We start from the raw sequence: 21,687 nt of genomic DNA on the forward strand, positions 1-21,687 counted from the left end.
CTCCCTTTCCAGTTCTTCCTCTCTAGGAGTAACCAGCATCCTGAATTCTGACGAAATAGTTTAGTTTTGCCTGTTTCTGAATTTCATATACATGAAATCATGGGAAAAGAAGTCTTCCACGTGTGACCTCTTTGGCTCAGCCTTACATGCGAGGTTCATCCATGTGGCTGTGCAGAGCTATAGATCCTTCATTCTCATTCTCCCATTTTGAATGTACCCCAATTTATTTATCCATCCAACTGCTGATTCTCAATCAATGAGAAAATTGATACAGTGCCAAGAAGAAGGTCAAGATTTACTAGTAAAATAGTGTCAACGTCGAGCACAAATTTGTCTCAGAAAAGATACTAGAAAATTCCATTAAACTAAATAAAATAAAATTCTTCGTGCTCTGGCAGAAGAGCCATTCCACTCACCCAGAGCTGTCACTTATCACAGACACATAATGCAGTAAACCATCCACGAACGTCTGTGGAGATGTGAAAATCGGGCTGCTGCTGTCCCTGGTGCTCAGTTCAATGTGACCATCTTCCAGGGTGACCTGAAGACTGCTTGCCTGCAATCATCAGAGAACAACGTACCCATCAGTGCAATCTACCTGCATTTAATGATTATGAATGTATCAATAGTGAATGTGTGAGCAAAACTATGTACAAAACAGGATGTTTTAAACCCGATGCTTTGACTTTGCTATTTTGATCTAAAGGTTATTTTTTAATATTTGGACTCTGTGTTTATGAATATAAAAATCTTATGCAAATTATTTCAACATTGATGAATCTGTCAAAAGCATTTTATGGACACGCATTCATTAACCAACTTAATGTCTCCATCAATTATACAAAAGTTACACCATTTCTAAATTTTTCTATTTGCACTTTCACTCTGCTGAAGTTATTTTCATCAGGATCAATGTTCTTCTGAATACATGTTTACAACAAAGACTTGATTCGTCAATTTTCTTCATAGATGATTATAACGACAGCTTCCCTTCAGTCATGAATTTTTTATTTTTGGGTCCTAATTTCCAGGAGGTTCAATTTTCCAACGTCAAACTCTGCAGATCTAAATTTTGGCAGGATAATTTAATTTTTTCTATTAATTGCTACTGTTCTTTAAATGTGTGTGGTTGTAAATAAATATTTTAAAAATACAAAAAAATTGGTGTAGTTTTGGCAGTTGTCATTTTCATTTTGTTGATGTGTTTTTCCTACCAGGTACAATTTTTGTGGTTTTCAACCAGATGTGAGTCTTCAGGGAGCTTTGAGCCTAAAACAATGTTTACAGAATGTGGTTGGAGCCATTGTCAGTTTCACTTTATGTTGATTTTTTTCAATTGGCAATGTTCATTATAAACTGGATAAAAGAATGCTAACTGAAATGTATTTCTTAAGAAGTTGAATCCATTAAGAAGTTGCAGGCAGTGTTCCTAGGATATTTGAAGGGTTCCTGCCTTGTCCAGGATTGACCTCATCTTTGCTAAGCCAAGTCTTCTGCCTCTTTTGGACCATTTTGTATACTGTGTATTAAGTGTCCCCACTCCTGTGGAGGAAACAGGAGAGTGTGTCAAGAGTTGGGGCAAGGAACTTCCCTGGTGGTCCAGTGGTTAAGAATCTGCCCTGCAATGCAGGGGATGAGGGCTTGATCCCTGGTTGGGGAACTATGATCCCGCATGCCACGGGACAGCTAAGCCTGTGTACTTCAACAAAGACCTTGCCCCCATGCCACAGCTAAGACCTGATGCAGCCATAAATAAATACTTTTTGAAAAAAGAGCTGGGTCAAAATATCCTGCTCTGATAGAAAAGCCATGTTCACAATCTAAATGTAGGCATGTGCTTTTTCAGGGGTATTTTTGTTTTGTTTTATTTTTTAAAAAAAGGATCTCAAAGCTATACTGTACAGCACAGGGAGCTCAGCTTGGTGCTCTGTAATGACCCAGAAGGGTGAGATGGGGGTGGGAGGGAGGCTAAAGAAGGAGGGGATATATGTATACACATGGCTGATTCACAGCGTTTTGCAGCAGAAACTAACACAACATTGTACAGCAATTATATTCCAATAAAAAATAAAATAATCAATAGAACATGAATTAAGAAAAAAAAAAGATCTCTAACAGCTGATTGAAAAAGACAGCAAGAGAGGAGAAGAGTTCTATTACAACATAACCACAGAGGCAGTTAGTCCTTCCTTTCAGCAAATACTAGTTGCCTGTTGTGCTGGCAGTCCTGAAGAAACAGACCCAAGGCAATACTTTGGCCACCTCATGCGACGAGTTCACTCACTGGAAAAGACTCTGATGCTGGGAAAGGTTGGGGGCGGGAGGAGAAGGGGACGACAGAGAATGAGATGGCTGGATGGCATCACCGACTCTGTGAACATGAGTTTGAGTGAACTCCAGGAGTTGGTGATGGACAGGGAGGCCTGGCATGCTGTGATTCATGGGGTCGCGGAGAGTCGGACACGACTGAGCGACTGAACTGAACTGAACTTCTCTTTCTATTTTAAAATCCCAGTTGTTCCACCGGCCAGTTTCGGAGTATTAGCTGACTTTGATGCCTACATGACCACACTGGCTAAATACTCTTAAGTCAGAGAATCTCTGTGGCTTGCTGTACAGGAACAAAGAGCAAAAGACATTACTTTCTTCCATTCTCTGATGCAAATGTTGTCCAATAAGCTGTTGCTGCCAAAAAAGGAATCTCAAGAGCTATCTTTTGGGGAATCACAAATGAGTAATGGGTGTACATTCTGATTTTTTTCCTTAGTTCTAAAAACGTAAAGCTACATTATTATGTATAACAGTTCTATTTCACCTTCACTCAAAATATACCTGAAAAGAATGAAAATGGAGCCCACGAATACACATAAATCCCATTCTGTAAACAAGCACGTACTTTTTAAGCCTGATTTCTTTTAGGCCCAACCCCAGAATGGGCAACCACTTCCATGGTTGAAATCCACAAAAGCATCTACTGTGTGGTGCTAGACAAAAACACCCAGTGGATTTACCTTCAAAATCCCTCTATTGTTTTTGACATTGAACCTTGAGTCAGGCTTAAATCTTGTTCAACATTTGTACAATATTTCATACCCCCGTCTGATGACTTAATAAGATGCCACTGGGTTGAAAGGTCTGAAACCCGAAGGAGGCTTGGAAGTGGCTGGATGATGGGAAGTCCAAATTGGTGAAACTCAACTGTCCTCCCCTGGAGAATGAGGCAGATCGCACGAGCTGAAATGCAAACATGGAATAAATTACTGGCCCTATAATCATGCCATGGCTGAAATAATAGTTTCTTAACCTAGGTCACTTCACTTGAACTGACCCATGGGAAAAAACAGTTTGCTTTTTCTGCATGATAATTTGCCAACCATCTCGATGTTTTTGTGTGTAGAGCTGGTATTTCTACCTTCCTACAAATTTAATATATAAGCCTGAAGAGGTTTTGCAAGTACAGGGAGAGTGTAATAAATGAGCCAGTTCATCATATCAGAATACGTCAAAAGTTGGTGTGTTAACAAACGTCAAACATAGGTTAGCTGGGGACCACTCCTTTGCAAGGTTCTGAACTCTTCACTTACCTTCCAGTCTTCTGAGCACTTTTTTGTTACTCCCACTGTATCATTCAATCTGACAACGCCAGTGGTCTTCTTCAGGTTCTTCATGCAGCCTCGGAAAGCAGGTGTAGAAATGTTAAACCTGATTTGGGGATGCAAGAAAAGGAAGAGATGGACCAAGAGCAGGTTTGATGGGGCACTGCAGCTGAAACATGGCACTCATTCCCTACAGCTTCTCACCCATGGACAAGTATGTTTCTTATGGTTATCTCTTATTGGATTTCTAGACTGCTACTAATTTTGTGATACTGGGAAAATCTATTAGATATTTCCATTCTGTGTGATTTGCATTCTCAGTATTACAAAGGAACACAATAACATTGACAGAAGAATGGCCAGTGTCCCCCAAAAGTATAGACATATAGAAGATGTACAACATCTGAAACTGCTCCCCCATCCTCTCCTGGAGTCATGATAATGCATCATGAATTAAAAGCATATTAATAAATTGATACACTAGAAACATCATATACATATATATTAAATTCCCTGGTGGCTTAGGTGGTAAAGAATCTGCCTGCAATGCGGGAGATTGGGAGGGTCCCCTGAAGAAGGGAATGGCAACCCACTCCAATATTCTTGCCTTGGAAATCCCATGGACAGAGGAGCCTAGTGGCCTATAGTCCATGGGGTTGCAAAGAGTCAGACATGACTAAGCGAAAACCCTTTGAATAACTAAATAAATAAGTAATTTATTAGAGCCAGAAATACTCTATAAAACTTCTTGATCTTTTTTTCCTGTCCAGTTTTAAGTCAGCCACCATAAATGCCAAGGAAGTAAATTATTACTTTTTGGTCCTAGTCAATTAGGAAAAGTGTGGCTTGGTACATTTAATCAATGCCAAGCTGGAACAATGGAAAGCACTGTCCGGCCTCATATGCTGTATCCACCACCTCCTAACTGTGCAGGCTGGGCAAAAGGTCACTGTGAGGATTAAACAAGTGCACGTCCAGGAGGTGTTCAGAACCCTCCGTGGCACTCAGTCCTGGGCACTCAGGAAGTGCCTCCAAGAGAAGCTGCTCTGGAGCGTTGGGCTCTGGAGGCAGGCTGTGTGGGTTCAAGTTCTGTCCCGGGTGTCTTCGCTGTGCTCCCATCTCCTCATTTATACCACGGGAAAGTGGTAATCTGCTTCCCAGCCCAGAGTTTAAATGAGATAATGTGGGTAACGTACTCCAGTGGTGCCCAGTACTGAGCAAGGACTCGGGGCGAGATGGCAGAGTTGTAACTATCCCCATCGTATCAGTGTGCCACTATAACAAAGCAATTTCTTCTTTTTTTTAATCAAAAATTGTTTTTGGTTGGGCTGCACAGCATGTGGGATGTTAGCTCCCAGACCAGGGATCAAACCCATTACCCCCTGCATTGGAAGCGTGGACTCTCAACCAGGGAAACCCCTATAAAGAAGCAATTGATAAAGCAGCTCTTCCTACGTGGCTGCCTTGGCATTTCCCCTTGGATTTGACTTTTGGATCTATCTGGAGCCGGTGTCACAAAAAAACACTAACATACATGAAATGACTGAAGTCCGGGCAAATATTTGTGTTTCTTAAGCAAATGATGTACTAAGATAAACACAAAGCTGACTTCATTACTAATCCCTAAAGCGGCACACTCTTCTAAATGGAAAGATGTCTGCCTTCATTTTTATTCAATTCATTACAAACAGCTGAGCTACATGTAATATGCATAAAATTAAATTTCATTAAAAGGAAGAAAACAAATCCTCATGGGCATTGCAGCACAAGCTTGATGATTTTATAAAACTGGCTTCTTGCCTCGGGAGAGGAGGAAAATTCATATCCATTCCTGGGGCTTGTCTATTTGTCCATATGTTAAGATTTATTAACTCATTAATATTAATATTTTGATCCATTCTCTCTTGGGTTTTAACATGTTTTAAACTCATCCACATTTCCTGATTCCTTTTTTCCATAAAGCATAGGTTGAAGGAAGAATAAGGTGGCAGAAAAGGTAAAGGGGAAAGGAAGGTAGCTGACAGACACGGAACACCTGTTCTGTGCAAGGTGAAGCTCCAATACTTTGGCTACCTGATGTGAAGAGCCGACTCATTGGAAAAGACCCTGATACTGGGAAAGATTGAGGGCAGGAAGAGAAGGGATTGACACAGGATGAGATGGTTGGGTGGCATCATCGACTCAATGGACATGAGTCTGAGCAAACTCCAGGAGATGGTGAAGGACAGGGAAGCCTGGTGTGGAGCAGTTCATGGGGTCGCAGAGAGTCAGACACAACTGAGCTGCTGAACAACAACGATTATCTGATTCTCACAAAAACCTTTCAAAGGAAATATGTTCTTTTTTTTAAAAAAAAGATTTACTATCATTTAATTAGTTACATTTTTATTTATATTGGAGTATAGCCAATTAACAATGTTGCAATAGTTTCAGGTGGACAGAGAAAGAATTCAGCCATATACCTACATATATCCATTCTCCCCTAAACTCCCCTCCCACCCAGGCTGCCACATAACATTGAGCAGAGTTCCCTATGCTCTCCAGTAGATTCTTGTTGGTTACCCATGTTAAATACAGCAGCATGTACCTGGCCGTCCCAAACTCCCTAACTCTCCCTTCCCCCTATGTTTCCCCACAAGGGAGATATTTTCTCACCTCTGAGAATCCCTCGTGGCTCTGGGGGAGCCCACTTGCCCCCATAACCTCATAGCCACCTGTTCTCAAGCATCATTCACCCTTTCTCCAGCCTGGATGTCTCTCTAGAGGTCAAGGCCTTCCATCTAGTCCTTTCCAGGCATCTCCACCTGCTGTCTCCTGGGACTAAGCCTGTCTCAGACTGAGCTCACCACCCTGTTTCTCTGCTGGTACTGGCCATCTGTCCAAGCACTAGATCAAAGTCCTTCCTGAGAGTTTTTCTTTGTTATTCTTCAAGCCCAAGCAATCTTTCAGCACCGCCCATCTGCTGCCCTGAGTATAACAAGAATCCACTCTCTTCCTCGTCGGCACTGTTGTTTCCGTGGTCAGACCACCTGCCTCTCACCTGTTATACTCATCTTCAAACCTCTCCACCTGCCTCTGCCTTTTCCCTCTTAATGCAGTCTGCACCCTGCACTACAGCAAGCTACTGAAAACCCAAGTCTGATCATGTCCTTTCTCTGCGGAAGCCCCCAATGGTCTTTACTGTGACTTTCAAGATCCTCTGTGGTCTGGCCCCTGCTTCCCACACCAGCCACAACCGCCTGCCTCATAGTGTCCTCTTGAGAGTTCATACTTTGGTTCTTATCTCTTCACAAACATTGCCTTTCATATGTCAGGGTCTTTCAGATCTAGTCAGAGACCACTTTCCTGATCCCCTAAATGGGTAGATAGATTCCTTTCCTAGGTCCCCATCACCCTGAGCTTCCCGTCTGATGGCACTGGCCTTATTCTGCTGTCTCCCTTCTGCTATCCCTGAGACTCTTCCCTGTTCATCATCATCCCAGAACTGACCACACTACCTAACTACTGACCACACTAATTGTCATTTGTGCAATGAGCAAACAAATGACAGCCTCCAATGTGTGAATGGTGCTGCTTTAGGTTACTCTATTTTATTACATTTAATTGAATAAAACCAAGTTTACTGGCCATTCATAACTAGCTATTCAAGGTTGAACTGCTATTTAGTACTGATTATATTAAATACTAGTATTACCTCTTTGGCTCTTAATTTCTACATTAAAATTAAGAGGTTACATACCATGATCCACAAGGTCCCTTCTAGTTCAAAGAACCTAAGGAGGAAAGACAGTCACTCCCAAACTCTATTAAAGTGCTGAACTTTCTCACCTGCCTGTCTTTGGGGGCAACCCTGACAGCTTTTATTTTTACGATCTTTTTGATGTAGACCATTTTTTAAAAAGTCTGTATTGAATCTGCCACAATATTGCTTCTTTTTTATACTTTGGGTTTGTGGTCAGGAGGCACATAAGATCTTAGCTCCCTGACCGGGTATTAAACCTGCATCTCCTGTCTTGGAAGGCTAAGTGTCAATCACTGGACTTCCAGGGAAGTCCCCAGACAACTTTAAGACAAAGATTAGTGCCCCCTTATTAAGGCTGGGCCCCTGTTCAAATGTATAAGGATTTGAGAAGACCACCTTGGCACAACACTTCATAAATCACATCTAGTGCTCCTTCCAAGTGACGGATAAATTAGGAAAAGAGTTAACCAGCCTCAGATCTCATATGAAAGCAATCATCACCAAATATTTTGGGAGCTCTCTTAGCTTAGTCGTGAGGCTATAGTAACCCTTCCAAGGAATCTTCTTTCCACATATCACTGACAGCCTTTTGGAAGGATGTAAACAAATGAATAAAATGTGAAAGTCGTTTTCAAGTGTATTCTCAGAGTGGCGTTTGCTATTCTCATTCACAGTAAACTTCAGTCAAGTTAATTTAACTCATTTGTGTATCCATTCATCCGAGGCAGTCATGCCCCGAGTCCCTCCTCGATAACACACGCAGAAGGGGGCAGGTAATACAAACGTGCCTCACGTCCTAGGAGACACTTCAGTGCCCCAGCCTTCTGTGCCCAGGGCCGCCTGTGCTCTCCTCGGTACCAACCAGGACCCCATGTGAAAGTGAAAGTGTTAGTCGCTTAGTCGTGTCTGACACTCTGCGAGCCCATGGACATGTAACCTGTCAGGCTCCTCTGTCCGTGGAATTCTCCAGGCAAGAACACTGGCGTGGGTAGCATTCTCTTCTCCTGGGGACCTTACCGACCTAGGGATAAAACCCAGATCTCCTACACTGCAGGCAGATTCTTTACCATCTAAGCCACCGGGGAAGTCCACAAGGACCCCAGGATGTAGCCTCTATTTTTGATGGCAGTGTTGTCAACACCAAACCTACTCATGTGGTTTTTCTCCTCCCAGGAATGACAGTGGAAGTGGCACACTGTTCCCTCATCTCCCTACTACCCCGACCCCTAATCCCCACATCTTTCAAACAGCCAGTTCTCTTACCCAGTATTGTACCCTGTTGGCTAACACTATTAATACAGAAAAGTAATTCTTTGTATTTTGCTGGAATTAAACAAGGAAGATTTATCAGTAGCAATCATAACTATTAAGAGAGGTGACCTGCTTCTTTAAAAAAAGATCATCTTACCTTTCCCTGATGGAAATGGGAATTCCCCCCAGATAGTATGTGCTGAAATCAAATATATCATCTTCAATTTTAACGCTTTGAATATCCACATTTATCCACATACGTTTTTGGACTTTTCCAATTTTGATCAGAATCTAAAATAGATGAGAGATGAATCAGCCAGCAATGGGAAATAAAATAATTCTATTCATGATGGTTCAGAGCTATTGTTTTTGCTTTCCTTCAGATTCATTCATATACATGGTATATATATTAATACAAGGGATCTGAGCATAGTAGCACATCTGCATAAAATTATAATAATAAAAATTTAAATAGAGATGTTTGCATTTGTTTGTTTCTCTGTTTTGGCTGCACCACACAGTTTGAAGGACCTTAGCCCCCTGAACAAAAACTGAACCTGCACACTTGGTAGTGAAAGCTTGGTGCCTAACTACTGGACCACCAGGGAATTCCTGAAATGTTTGCATTTGAAATTAATCATTTTTTTAAATGTTAAAATATTTTATTACTTTTAACTTTTTGTTTTGTATTGGGGTATATCCAATTAACAAGATAGTGACAATTTCAGATGAATAGCAAAGGGATTCAGCCATACACAGACATATATCCATGAAATTAATCATGTTTTATCTACACCATATGGATGTTATATATTTCATGCAAAATATTCAGATTTTAAAAGGCTATGTCTCTCAGTTAATAAGTTCATCTAACAGAAAAGTGTTCTATTCACTAACTTAAAGGACTGAAAACATGCAATGGTTCGGACAAACAGGTTCAAAGAATGCACCAAATGATCCCTCCCGTCGTTTATGATGTCTCTGATCCCTTTTTCTTTAGGTGGCTCTGAGTTCAGTCTGTACCGCACCACGAGTCTGCCATCTTCTACATCCAGAGATATGAAATGATCCTACAGCATGGAGACAAAGTAGATTAGGAGAACTCTCAGGAAGAGCCACATGCACTCAAACTCCAGCCTGCTCTCAGCTTCAGCTGCCTTCTTAGTTCAAAGGAACAACAGTGCTTAATACTCAGCTCCTGGGATGTGGATGACAGCTAAATCCTGTCAATCATGTTAAATAATCTATACAGTAATTGGCACACAGGAAGGAAACAATAAATGCTTGCTACTGTCATGATTTTGTTTTATACCAATCTATAACCAGCATGTAAAACTGGCAACTGAAAAGATACAGATCATGAATATCATTGGAAAATATGATTGCTATCTTTTGGAAGGGTTTCCCAGGTGGTGCTAGTGGTAGAGAACCCACCTGCCAATGCAAGAGATGTAAGAAATGTGGGTTCAATCAATCCCTGGGTTTGGAAGATCCCCTAGAGGTGGAAATGGCAACCCACTCCAGTGTTCTTGCCTGGTGGGCTACAGTCCATGGGGTTGCAAAGAATCAGACATGACTGAAATGACTTAGCATGCATGCACATTTTGGAGAGAGGTAGGCTCTTCTTCGGAGAAGGCAATGGCAACCCACTCCGGTACTCTTGCCTGGAGAATCCCATGGACAGAGGAGCCTGTAGGCTGCAGTCCATGAGGTCGCTGAGACTTGGACACGACTGAGTGACTTCACTTTCACTTTTCACTTTCATGCATTGGAGAAGGAAATGGCAACCCACTCCAGTGTTCCTGCCTGGAGAATCCCAGGGACAGGGAGCCTGGTGGACTGCCGTCTATAGGGTCGCACAGAGTCGGACACAACTGAAGTGACTTAGCAGCAGCAGCAGCAGGTTCTTCTTCAAACCCCACTTTCCTCCATCTGTTTTCTGAGGTATTCCTATTTCTCCTCTATCTTCCATTTAACGGTTGCTTTGCTGTTGATGTTTAGTCACTAAGTCATGTTGGACTCTTTCCAACGCCATGAACTGTAGCCCGGCAGGCTCCTCTGTCCCTGAGACTCTCCAGGCAGGAATATGGGAGTGGGTTGCGTGCCCTCCTGCAGTGCCTTCCCAACCCAGGGATCAAACCCATGTCTCTCACATCTCCTGCATTGGCAGGTGGGCTTTTTTTGTTTTTGTTTCTTTACCACTGGTGCCACGTGGGAAGCCCAACAAGAGTCCTTACCTACAAGGAAAGTCAGTCCTTCTCTGGATCCTAAGCCTTGCTCTTAGAAGTCAGTGAGGGTTCACCACACTCATAAAGAACAGAATAACATCAACTCATCCTACTTAATAGCAGCACTGGGGATCATTTTCTCTTATCTGATTGAAAGTGAAAAAGTGAAAGTGAAAGAGTCATGTCCAACTGTTTGCAACCCCCATGGACTAAACAGTCCATGAAATTCTCCAGGCCAGAATACTGGAGTGGGTAGCCTTTCCCTGCTCCAGGGGATCTTCCCAACCCAGGGACTGAACCCAGGTCTCCCACATTGCAGGCGGATTCTGTACTAACTGAGCTACCAGGAAAGCTCCTTTTATCTGGTTACTAATGGTATTTCATAAGATTTCTTCTAATATAAATAGTATTTCTGATTCTTGGTCTCCAAGAACTTCAAAATGTTTTGGGTTGACCAAAAAGTTCGTTTAGGTTTTTCTGTAACATCTTACAAAACGTTTGGCCAAACCTAGTACAAAGAAGACCTTGTTGCAGAAAACAACAGCCTTGCCCTGAAGATGCTGTGTAAGACTTCTCAGCTCTCTGCATTCTTCAGGAAGGTCAGGATGCCCCAAACCATCAGAACTGGTTCAGCCTTGGACTCTCCCTAGGAGTCCAGAGCACCCCCGAGAGAGGAGAGGTGGACCAGGTCTGTGTCCCCACCCTGCAGGCAAAGTGTCTGGTAAAACCTCAAGCTCCATAGCAATCCTGCATTCTCAAGCTGAAAATCCCATGGACTGGCCCACATTTCTCCAAGCCTCTTGAAGAAGGTGAAAGAAGAGAGTGAAAAGGCTGGTTCACAACTCAACACTCAAAAAACTAAGATCATCACATCTGGTCCCATAACTTCATGGCAAGCAGATGGGGAAAAAATGAAAACAGTGGCAGATTTTATTTTCTTGGGCTCCAAAGTCACTAGGGATGTTGACTGCAACCATGATATTAAAAGACACTTGCTCCTTGGAAGAAAAGCTATGACAGACAGCTTACTAAAAAGCAGAGACATCACTTCGCTGACAAAGGTCTATATGGCCAAAGCTATGGTTTTTTCTGTAGTTACGTATGGATGTGAGAGTTGGACCATAAAGAAGGCTGAGTACTGAAGAACTGATGCTTTCGAACTGTGGTGCTAGAGTAAACTCTTAGAGAGTCCCTTGGACTGCAAGGAGAGCCAACCAGTCCATCCTAAAGGAAATCAACCCTGAATATTCATGGGAAGGATTTATGCTGAAGCTGAAAACCCAATACTTTGGCCACCTGATACGAAGAGACAACTCACTAGAAAAGACCCTGATGCTGGGAAAGATTTAGGGCAGAAGAAGAGGGTGACAGAATGAGATGGCTGCATGGTATCTCTGACTCAATGGACATGAGTTTGAGCAAACTCTGGGAGACAGAGAAGGACAGGGAAGCCTGGTGTGTTACAGTCCATGGGGTCACAAAGAATCAGACATGACTGAGGGATTGAACAATGACATGTCCTATGCAGCATCTTCAAGAAGAGCTCATTCTCTAGAGAGGTTAAGTCTAGGCCTATCTACCAGCAGATGGTGCTGATGATCACTCAGAGTGTCACTTTTGGCCTTTTCTAAACTAGGAGATGTCAGAATGGTCTCCAGGAACCTCAGCTGTTTGAAAACAGAGAGGCCTCCATGTCTTGGAAAGTCAAGGGTCAGGCAAATAGAGATGAAATCTCTTACGGCCTGAAAAGATTCAGACCAAGAAGCAAACAGCAGGAGGTCGAATAGCCTGGTTTTCAGAGACCCCAGGAAGACTTATCATTTTTTTTTAGGCAGAATAAGCAAAGATTATTAGCAAACAGTAGTTTTCAAAGAATAAAACTGACAACACAGATAGAATGGGTAAGTTGCAATTTCTCCCACATTTTAGTGGCATCTTCTTAAATTCTGGATGACTTGCCTTACCAAAACACACACTTGTACAGCCAAAGAAAGTATTGGGTTGGCCAAAAAGTTTGCTTGAGTTTTTCCGTAAAATGTTATGGAAATGAACTTTTTTGGCCAATCCAACAGAGTTGGGCCAAGGGAAAGGATGCAGCTAACATTTGCACATTGTTTTTCAGATACATTGTTTATAATAACTCAGTTACCCCAAAATTCAAATGAATGGATGTGTTTGGTAATATCTGGATGCTTGTCATAGGTTACCTGGTTTTCTGCAAAAAACAGCAAACCTCTGTCCACAGTGGTCTGAATCGTCTGTCCAAAGGTGGGGAAGGGGGCGTTTGGTTGAGTAGGAACTCGAGCATAGCCTGTACCTTCAAAATAATTTTTGTCTGATTCTTCTTTTCTCCTGTCAACACCAATCATTGTTAAGTGAGAACACAGCAGCAAAAGACTGCCAGAAAACTATGCTTATTGATGAAAAAGCGAGCAAAGCCTGTGCAATCAAGTTGTCATGTTTTGTTAAAGAGGAAACATCTTTAAATTTAATGTTAAAACAGTCCACTGTATCTCCTGAATCTGCTCTTACACTCTACAATGATCAAACTCTATCTCAACAGAGATGCTATTCAGGAGACCCTACTGCAAACATCTGCTTAGGAAGACATGACCCAGCAGCTGAAGGTCTTGCAATGTAAGAAATAATATATAATGAAATATAATTTTATTCTGAGTAATAAATAGTCTGTCTCATATTAGAATCTTCCGAATCTTTTAAACTTTGGGGTAGGTCAGAAGCTCAAGGCAGCAACTTTCAAATAGGTTCATATGCCAAAGTCATGGCGTTCTTTATGGACTACTGTTTTACTTTCTAAAAAATTTACAGTAAATAAATAGTTTGTGCCCTAAATCAGGCACCGTCTAATGCTGCATATTTTGTGGTAGGAGGCACCAAAAACTGAAGAAAGATTTATTTTTTTCAAAATCAGGAAAATTCTGTCCATCTCATATTTTATGGAAAACTTTTAAGGAAAAGTTGTTTCCTTATTTAATTTATATTCCTTAAGTATAAATTACATATGTTTTTCTATGCTATATGACTGAAAAATCACAGAGAGACACCAACTTCTAGGTTTTATTTACCTTCTACAAGGCTCCACTTCCGTTGTGTTGAGATTGAAAGTCTTTTTGAAGTTGTACAAGCTCAGAACATTTTCATTGAGGTCATCTAATTCAATACAACCTTTGTATGGAGGGAATCTCAGTCTACTAGGAGGCTGAAAAAAAAAAAGTTTTCACTAACTGAACAAGGGACAATGATCAGGTTGACCAAGAAACAGTTTAACTCTATTGCTTTTAACCGTCAATACAGCATAGGGGTGAGCATGTGACCCTGAAGACAGATGCCCTGGCTTCTCTGTTTTCTAGCTGTCTGATCTTGGGCAAGTTATTCAACCTCTCTGTTTCAGTTTCGTCATCTGTGAAATAGGAATGATAATGATGCTTATTTAAATTATACACTTAAGCCTAGATCACTGCATATAAAAGAATTCAATAAGTTAAGTAATTATCACTATAGATGCTTTAAGAATGTATCATTAAATCCATTTTATATACAACTGATTAAAACATCATTATGCAAAATTAAATTTTAAATATTTCCATTCCGTGAAATAACATTCAGACTTACTCTAAAATCAGATGGGTAACCTCCAACATAGAACACGACATTTTCAGGATCCAAATTGAGGAGTGTGTTGCTATTCCCACTATCCATGTCATGGAATTGATGTGTTTCTGGTTTACTGGAGGTGGCTTTTAGGGTGTAATTAAGCCTTGCAAACTGATAAATTCTGTTTAAAAAATAAGTCAGACAATAAAGTTGTAAAAGATTTATGAGGAGATGAAAGAAGTCAAAGCTAAAGTACTAAAAGGGGGTTCAGCAATATAAAATTAAAGTTTGGTGATCGTAGGTCATATTACCAAAGAGCTGTAATCAATCAGACTCTTACCTCTGGAATTTCACCCGGTCCATCACCGCCTCCTCAGTTTTGCTCTTGGTCAAGGTCTGGTCCACCTGGAGTTCAGCCTCATCCTCTCCCAGGTTGTAGACACATGTGAGCTGGCCTTCCACAATAGCCATGCCGATGTAGTCCCTGGAAGCCTGGAGACACCAACGCATTTCACATACTGTATTCTCCGAACTCACCATTCCCAGAGGGCACATTTCGAATAGCTAACAGCTTTCATTTAGTCAGCCCTGGGCAGACAGAATGAATGAGGTACATTCTGGTATAAAATAATACAGACAGCACAGTTAAGTAACGTCTAGGCTGTCTTTGCTCACGTTATCAGGAGGGCATTCATTTACCCAGTCCTCCATTTGCTCAATCTGCAAGTATTTGCCAAGCACCTGACATAAAGATGAACCAGATACGGGCTCAGGTTGCCATTCAATTTCATTCTGGGAAGAAGATAAGCCATTTATGTTCTTCCTGTGCCATACAAGGTCCCCTCAGTACTCTGGGCATGCTTGTTGGCTCTATGTTATCATGTCAGCTGTGTATGGATCTTTCTTCCCTGTGAGAATGTGAGCACCTTAAGGTAAAAACAAATTTTGGAAAACTGCAGTAAAATATACATAATGTAAAATTTACTATTTTAACCTGTTTTAAGTACACATTAAGTACCTTCAAGAAACAAATTTTTGTTTACATAAATACAGGGTGTGAAATGTAGTAGATATACGCTACAAGTTTGTTGAAGGAATAAAATCATGTTCATTTTGCCATAATACAAAGCAAAGAGTCATATCATAAGAAAATTATGAATACATCCCCAACCCTTGAAGCATGAACGAGTAACCAACAACAGTGCTGAGTTTAGGAATCCTTCAATACAACATCCACTAGTGACGGCCAACAATTTCCTAACTGCCCAGAATTTTCAAGAACCATACTTCCGGCATTTCTTTTCTATACGCGCGTGTTCAGTCTCTCAGTCATGACCAACTCTTTGTGATCCCAGGAACTGTAGTCTGCAAGGCTCCTCTGTCCGTGGGATCTCCCAGGGAAGAATACTGGAGTGGGTTGCCATTTCCTTCTCCAGGGGATCTTCCTGACCCAGGGATCAAACCCACATCCCTTGCATCTCCTGCTCTGGTAGGCAGATTCTTTACCACTGAGCCACCTGGGATGCCCATTTCTTTTCCATTCATGTATAAATAACCTAGTCAGTGATTACCTGTTCCTCCGACACTTACGTGGAAGGGATATATTTTAAGAGGAGGAATTAAAAGCTAAAATAAACTGCTTAAAATATCTATAACAGTGGTGGTTTAAAGAATTTGGAATTATAGCAATGAAGCAACTGGATTTCTCACTAATGAGGCGGGAGAGGCTTAATTTCTCTCCAGGAGGCCCCATTCACAGAGGGTCCCCACCCCAGGGACATGGGAGGGTCTGCGGCTGGGGCGCCCTGAGAAGAGGACAGAGTCCAGAGCAGTGAGGAAGGGCTGCTCTGATCTCCAGAAAGCCTTGATACTGTTACCTGGTTGAGAGGGTAGGTGCTGATCTTCAGCCTCAGGTGTACACACACATGTGCTCACACGCTGGGCCCATCTAGCACGACTTCTAGATCCCCGCTTCCAAAAGCAAATTTAAATTGATGAGAGATCTCCCATGGAGCCATCAGAGGCAGTGGGATCTCCTCCTGCCATGCCAATGGCAGTGACATGGCTGTGTCTTGCACCTCAAAAGCCATACTCTGTTTTAAAAACCAAGGAAATGTCACAGCAATACTTACATCTTTATTTCCAAGGTACATCACAAACATATTCTCGGTCCCACCAGTTTCTGTTGATTCAGGTCTTTGGAGAAACAAAGAAAGAGATGTGTATCCTTTCAAGTCTTCCAGGTCATTTGGCAGCCGGACTTCAACTCCAGATCTACCATTGAATCTCATGGGAATGGCGACCTGGAAGGGACCAGACCATGCTGTTAGCTGGTCCAGGGGAGAACGGTGGGGTGCTCGGGGTGGAGGCTTGTGACTATAGCTGCTCCCAAGTGACTACGATAGGGAGTGAAGGTGTGTAGCTGCCCCCTAGGCCTGGAGTCTACACTCAGGCGGCCGCTCCAGGAGTAGCGGAGTAAAGCCCTCCTGTTCTTCCTGCCTACGAGCCAAGGGTCTTTGGGAAGTCCACTTTGTTCTGTGCCAGCAACAATAATCATTATAGTAAATTATTACCATAATTATTATGGTTATAATATTAATATGATACTAGCCATATTAATGTCATAATAACACCACCACCATCATCATAATACATTAATGTATTATAATAATGAGGTTTTACATATAATATATAATGTGATAAATATGACACATAATGTGTAATATATAATATAAATATTATATAATACATAATTTTAGCATAAGGAATTATATACATAGGGTTATAATACATATTAACATAATAATATATAATAATTAATAATAATAATTACTATAATATCATGATCCTATTAGTAATAATATTATATATTACAAACTCTAATTATATATAAAATTAGTAATAGGGTTATAATATTAATATTAAATTTACCTTGTTAATATGTATTATAGCCCTATTAATATGTAACATTAATAATAATTACTATTATTCCAACCCCAGAAGGTTTTTGTGCAAACGAGCTAACCTGTATGGAAGCACTCAGTATGATATAGTCGATGTACAATACATCAAAATATTTTTTTAAAGAATTAACTCTTTAAGGAATCATTTCTCATTAACATGTTACATGTTCTGGTTGCATTTATTATAGGCACTCAGTCCTTAAAAATAAGTGCGCTGAGACTCTCTAGAATGTGCTTCTTAAATTCAGGGTAAAGGACCATTTTTCCCCCTGTTATCTGCCCTGGACCAATACTTTTGTAAAATATATGAAAACTTAAATACTAGAAAAATGAAATGAAGAAAGTGTGCAAAATACAAGCCTACTGATCCCATTCTGGGATATTGAAGCAATTCAAGTTACTGAAAGCTTCTAAGCCTTTACTCTCAATTTTGTAATTATATATAATGGAGCAGTAACAAACGTCTGACTAGCTCTGGTCTGTGGATCCCCTTGGGTAGCTCTGCATTAAAACACAGAAAATAAATATTCCCTAACTATATAAAGAATAACTCTAGGAATGATACTTACGCCACCTCTACATTTTATCTCCCAAGCATGTATTTACGGAGGACCCTGTCTATGCGGGTGTCAGGCAGGGGTGCTTAGTGATCCCTGAGCTATAGTCACTCCAAGGTGCCCATGGGGACAGAGCTCCCCCCCCAACACTCAAGGCTCATTTTACACCTGTCTGTTCTACTCACCCTCTGCCCTTCATAAACTCCACACATCCTGAGTCTATGGCATGCCCTTCTACTTTTTGTCACTTGGAAAGCTCTTGCTCATTAAAAAAAAATTTTTAATTAAGAAAATATTTCATGAACACACAAAAATAGAGAATATACCTGCATACGCATGACCATCTTAAGAAATTACACATTACTGCTATAATTGAAGCCTATTATATAGCCCACCGTAGTCCCAGTTGCCTCTCCCTTCTCAGAGGTCACCACTACCCTGGATCTGGATTCCCACATTGCTTCTCATGTGTGCTTTAATATTTTTGTGAAATCTTATCTATGAACTGAAACTAGTCTTAGCTTTGTAAGTGACAGAGCAGGGATCAAAACAAGGCAGTCTGGGGACTTCCCTGGTGGTTCAGTAGTTAAGAATCCACCTTCCAATGCAGGGGACGCAGCTTCAATCCCTGGTTGGAGAACTAAGAGCCCACATGCCTCAGAGCAACTAAGCTCACATGCTACAAATAGAAACCAACGCTGCATTGAAGATCCTATGTGCAGCAACTAAGACCTGATGCAGTCAAATAAATAGATATTAAAAAACAAAAAAGCAAGGCAGTCTGCCTTGGTTATCAGCTCTAAACCTCTGCGCTATTTATACACTTCATATTTTGTTCGTTAAATTAGTAGATGAACATAGAGAGGCAAAAGCTAGAAGCACACTCTTTTCCATTTTCTTTTAATAAGATGTGTATGGTTGCGAAGAGGGTGGTTTCTGCCAAACTATGCCTTAGGCTCTTTGCTTTTCTGCTAAAGGTTTTGTGTTGGAAGTTCTCTTTCTTAAAAGAAAAGGCAGATTTTGAGGCTCAAAGTAAGGAATATAAGCCTAGAAATCAACCATGGTGCCTCAAAGGCAATGATATTCTGACTTGGTTTCCATCCCTCTAATCTCCAAATATCTCATAGGGAGTTGGCTGAAAAATACAAAATATTTCATTTACATTATTTTAGGATAAAACAAATTGGGAGAGAAGTGTCAGAAATTCAAGTAAATAATGTCAGATTAAAATTAGAAGAAAGGTTGATAGAACTTCCCAATGAAGGAAAACTGCTGTAATCTCATATTCAGAACACTGCCCATGTGGGTAGGAACCACTCCTCCATCCTCACTAAAAGTGGATTCTACAATTCCCGAGTTACTGTGAGAAGACAGGGCTTGTGCAGTATCATATCTGCACATTCTGATCATAGAACCCTTACTTGAACTTGCAATAACACTTTACTGCCTAGAACCTGGAGGAGAACCCTGCTTCCTGCCTATATAAGCCAGTGGAAAGGAAACCACTGTTTCTGGCATACCAGGTCATTTAAGGGATGAAGATGATGTGAACTTCTGAAAGATGATGGGAAGAAACGAACTTTCACACGGGGAACACCCAAAGAATTTGGGCAAGAAAGACAACCGATTCTTGAGTACCTAGATATCTTTCACTTCTTAATGAATAGAGTAACTTATTAAAGAATGAGCCTTGGTGCCTGGCAATGAGGGGAGACACCCACCTTATTTGCAGCATCTCTGGCCTGCTGAATTAGTTCCCGTATGCGATCCACGTTGTCAGAGATGTTGCCCAGTGGCAACAGCTGTTGGTTGATACTTTCAATTTTACTCAAAAGATCAGGCAGTTTGTTGGTTAATTTTTTCACTGTTGGTGAGATTATAAAATAGAAATTTATCATTGTGAGTTGAGAAAAGGCTAAATAGAGATGTTCTCGTGGATTGTATTTGTCAAGTGGTACGTTTGGGTCCCACACATTGGATAGGAAGACTCAGAATCAGGTAATACTTTTTCTCTATTTATAGAAATATATGTTACATGTATTTCTATAATATGTAAATACATCATAGATTTTATTCTGGATATCAAATCATCTTTCTTGACACTATATGAAGTAAGTCTTTCAAGGGGAAGGGGACATATGTATACCTATGGCTGATCCATGTTGATATATGGCAAAAACCAACACAACATTGTAATTATCCTTCAATTAAAAATTTATAAATTAAAAAATAAATAAATCTTTCCTTTTTTATCTTTAATATTAATCATAATTCAAGTGTTCATGATTCAGGAACTACATCTCCACTCTATAAAAGGGAAAATCACAGCAATATTTCATGGATTTTTCAAAGTGTACAGGTTTTTTTTCTAATCATGTGCGACACAGGCAAAATTATTTAAGTCAATAAAAATTTTTAAGGAATTTCACATGTCCTGATTCTTTCCACTGCCAATCACCTTGGCTCCTCCAAAGTCCTACTTGGTCCTTTTAACTAACAGAATAGCCATATTCTTTGAATGGATCATGTGAAGTTGTTTCTTCATATTTTAATTTCTAAGATCAGATTTTACCGGGGAAAAATTACAACGGACCAAAGCACATAATGATGGAGAAAATGGATAATACGTCCTGGCCAGAGAACACCTGCTACCTGAATTATCCGCATCACTGAGAGCCTTGTTGAAGTCTTCGCTCTGGGTGCTCCCATAGGTATCCTTAATTCTTTCCACATCTGTCTGAATGGGGTTGAGCCCATCTAGAACCTCATTTGTGATGTCATTGGCATTTCTGACCAGGCTCTTTGCACTATTGATTATGCCATCGATGTCATCTAAGGCACATACAAACAGGGAGGCATAAGTCTCTAAAATGTTTGACAAAAGAAGCCAAGTCCAGTGGGTTAGGGAGCGGCTGACCTCTCTGTATTCCATGAAGATCACCTCGGATGCTGGTGAGATTGGCGTCTATCAGGCCTTTCTGAACTGTCATAGTTTTCAGTGTTTGCTGCAGGTTGTTGAGAGCTGGGCTGATTTCTGAAATAAAGTAGGAAGAGGTAATTACCCTAAAGATTTTGATCCTCCATGGGTACTGGTGGCCCCTGAAGTAGCCAGGGTCTGCACAGTATTGAGCAGACTTGCATCTCAGGGGTCATCCCCAAGATGCCCACTGCTTGCTCCTAGACCCCCAGGCCCTCCATTATAGAGGCCAGGAGCATACAGAGACTGTGGTAGGTCCCAGGCTCCTTGGAAATGCACATGAAAAAAGGGAAAGGCCTACTAACTCAAGGGAAGACTTAACTTCCACTCTGCCCAAGGCAAAAGTCTCTGCTTAGTAAAGGAAAGGGATGGTGTTGGTGGTCTAGTCGCTAATTCATGTCAGACTCTTGTGACCTCATAGACCATAGCCCACCAGGCTCCTCTGCCCATGGGATTCTCCAGGCAAGAATACTAGAGCGGGTTTCTATTTCCTTCTCCAGGGGATCTTCCAGACTCAGGAATCGAAACCAGGTCTTCTGCATTGTAGACAGATTCTTTACTAACAGATACAAGGAACGCCCAAGGAAAGGGATGTGTCTGTCTTATTCACTGCTGTGTCCAGGGCATGGTGCCGTGTCTGGCACTCTTTGCGGTATAACATTAGTACATAATTATGGAACAAGCGAATGAATGTGTGAATAAATTAATGAACGAATAATGCATAAGGGACGCCCCTTTGGTCAAGGCTTTCCTGGTGG

At 41.1% G+C, this 21,687-nt stretch overlaps 1 protein-coding gene across 6 annotated transcripts in view; it reads right to left on the reverse strand.

The window, feature by feature from the left end:
- Nucleotides 1–21,687, reverse strand: part of LAMA3 (laminin subunit alpha 3) — a 266,410-nt gene that overhangs the window by 21,737 nt on the left and 222,986 nt on the right. For 5 of the 6 annotated variants that reach the window (XM_055417088.2, XM_088833464.1, XM_088833460.1 and 2 more), the window contains 13 exons: nucleotides 20,870–20,986; nucleotides 20,605–20,784; nucleotides 19,674–19,816; nucleotides 16,565–16,735; nucleotides 14,773–14,924; nucleotides 14,451–14,613; nucleotides 13,904–14,037; nucleotides 13,025–13,169; nucleotides 9,540–9,659; nucleotides 8,747–8,880; nucleotides 3,585–3,702; nucleotides 3,094–3,234; nucleotides 417–556 (listed from right to left, as the gene is read on the reverse strand). In XM_055417088.2, the coding sequence (XP_055273063.2) occupies nucleotides 417–556; nucleotides 3,094–3,234; nucleotides 3,585–3,702; nucleotides 8,747–8,880; nucleotides 9,540–9,659; nucleotides 13,025–13,169; nucleotides 13,904–14,037; nucleotides 14,451–14,613; nucleotides 14,773–14,924; nucleotides 16,565–16,735; nucleotides 19,674–19,816; nucleotides 20,605–20,784; nucleotides 20,870–20,986 (1,858 nt within the window). Of the gene's footprint in view, nucleotides 1–416; nucleotides 557–3,093; nucleotides 3,235–3,584; nucleotides 3,703–8,746; nucleotides 8,881–9,486; nucleotides 9,660–13,024; nucleotides 13,170–13,903; nucleotides 14,038–14,450; nucleotides 14,614–14,772; nucleotides 14,925–16,564; nucleotides 16,736–19,673; nucleotides 19,817–20,604; nucleotides 20,785–20,869; nucleotides 20,987–21,687 lie in introns of those variants that run through there. The other variant, XM_088833462.1, reaches the window with a different exon arrangement.

This window comes from Moschus berezovskii, chromosome 28, assembly GCF_049115385.1.
Source record: "Moschus berezovskii isolate FMDL1 chromosome 28, NW_MosBer_1.0, whole genome shotgun sequence".
NCBI classification, from domain to species: Eukaryota; Metazoa; Chordata; class Mammalia; order Artiodactyla; family Moschidae; genus Moschus; species Moschus berezovskii.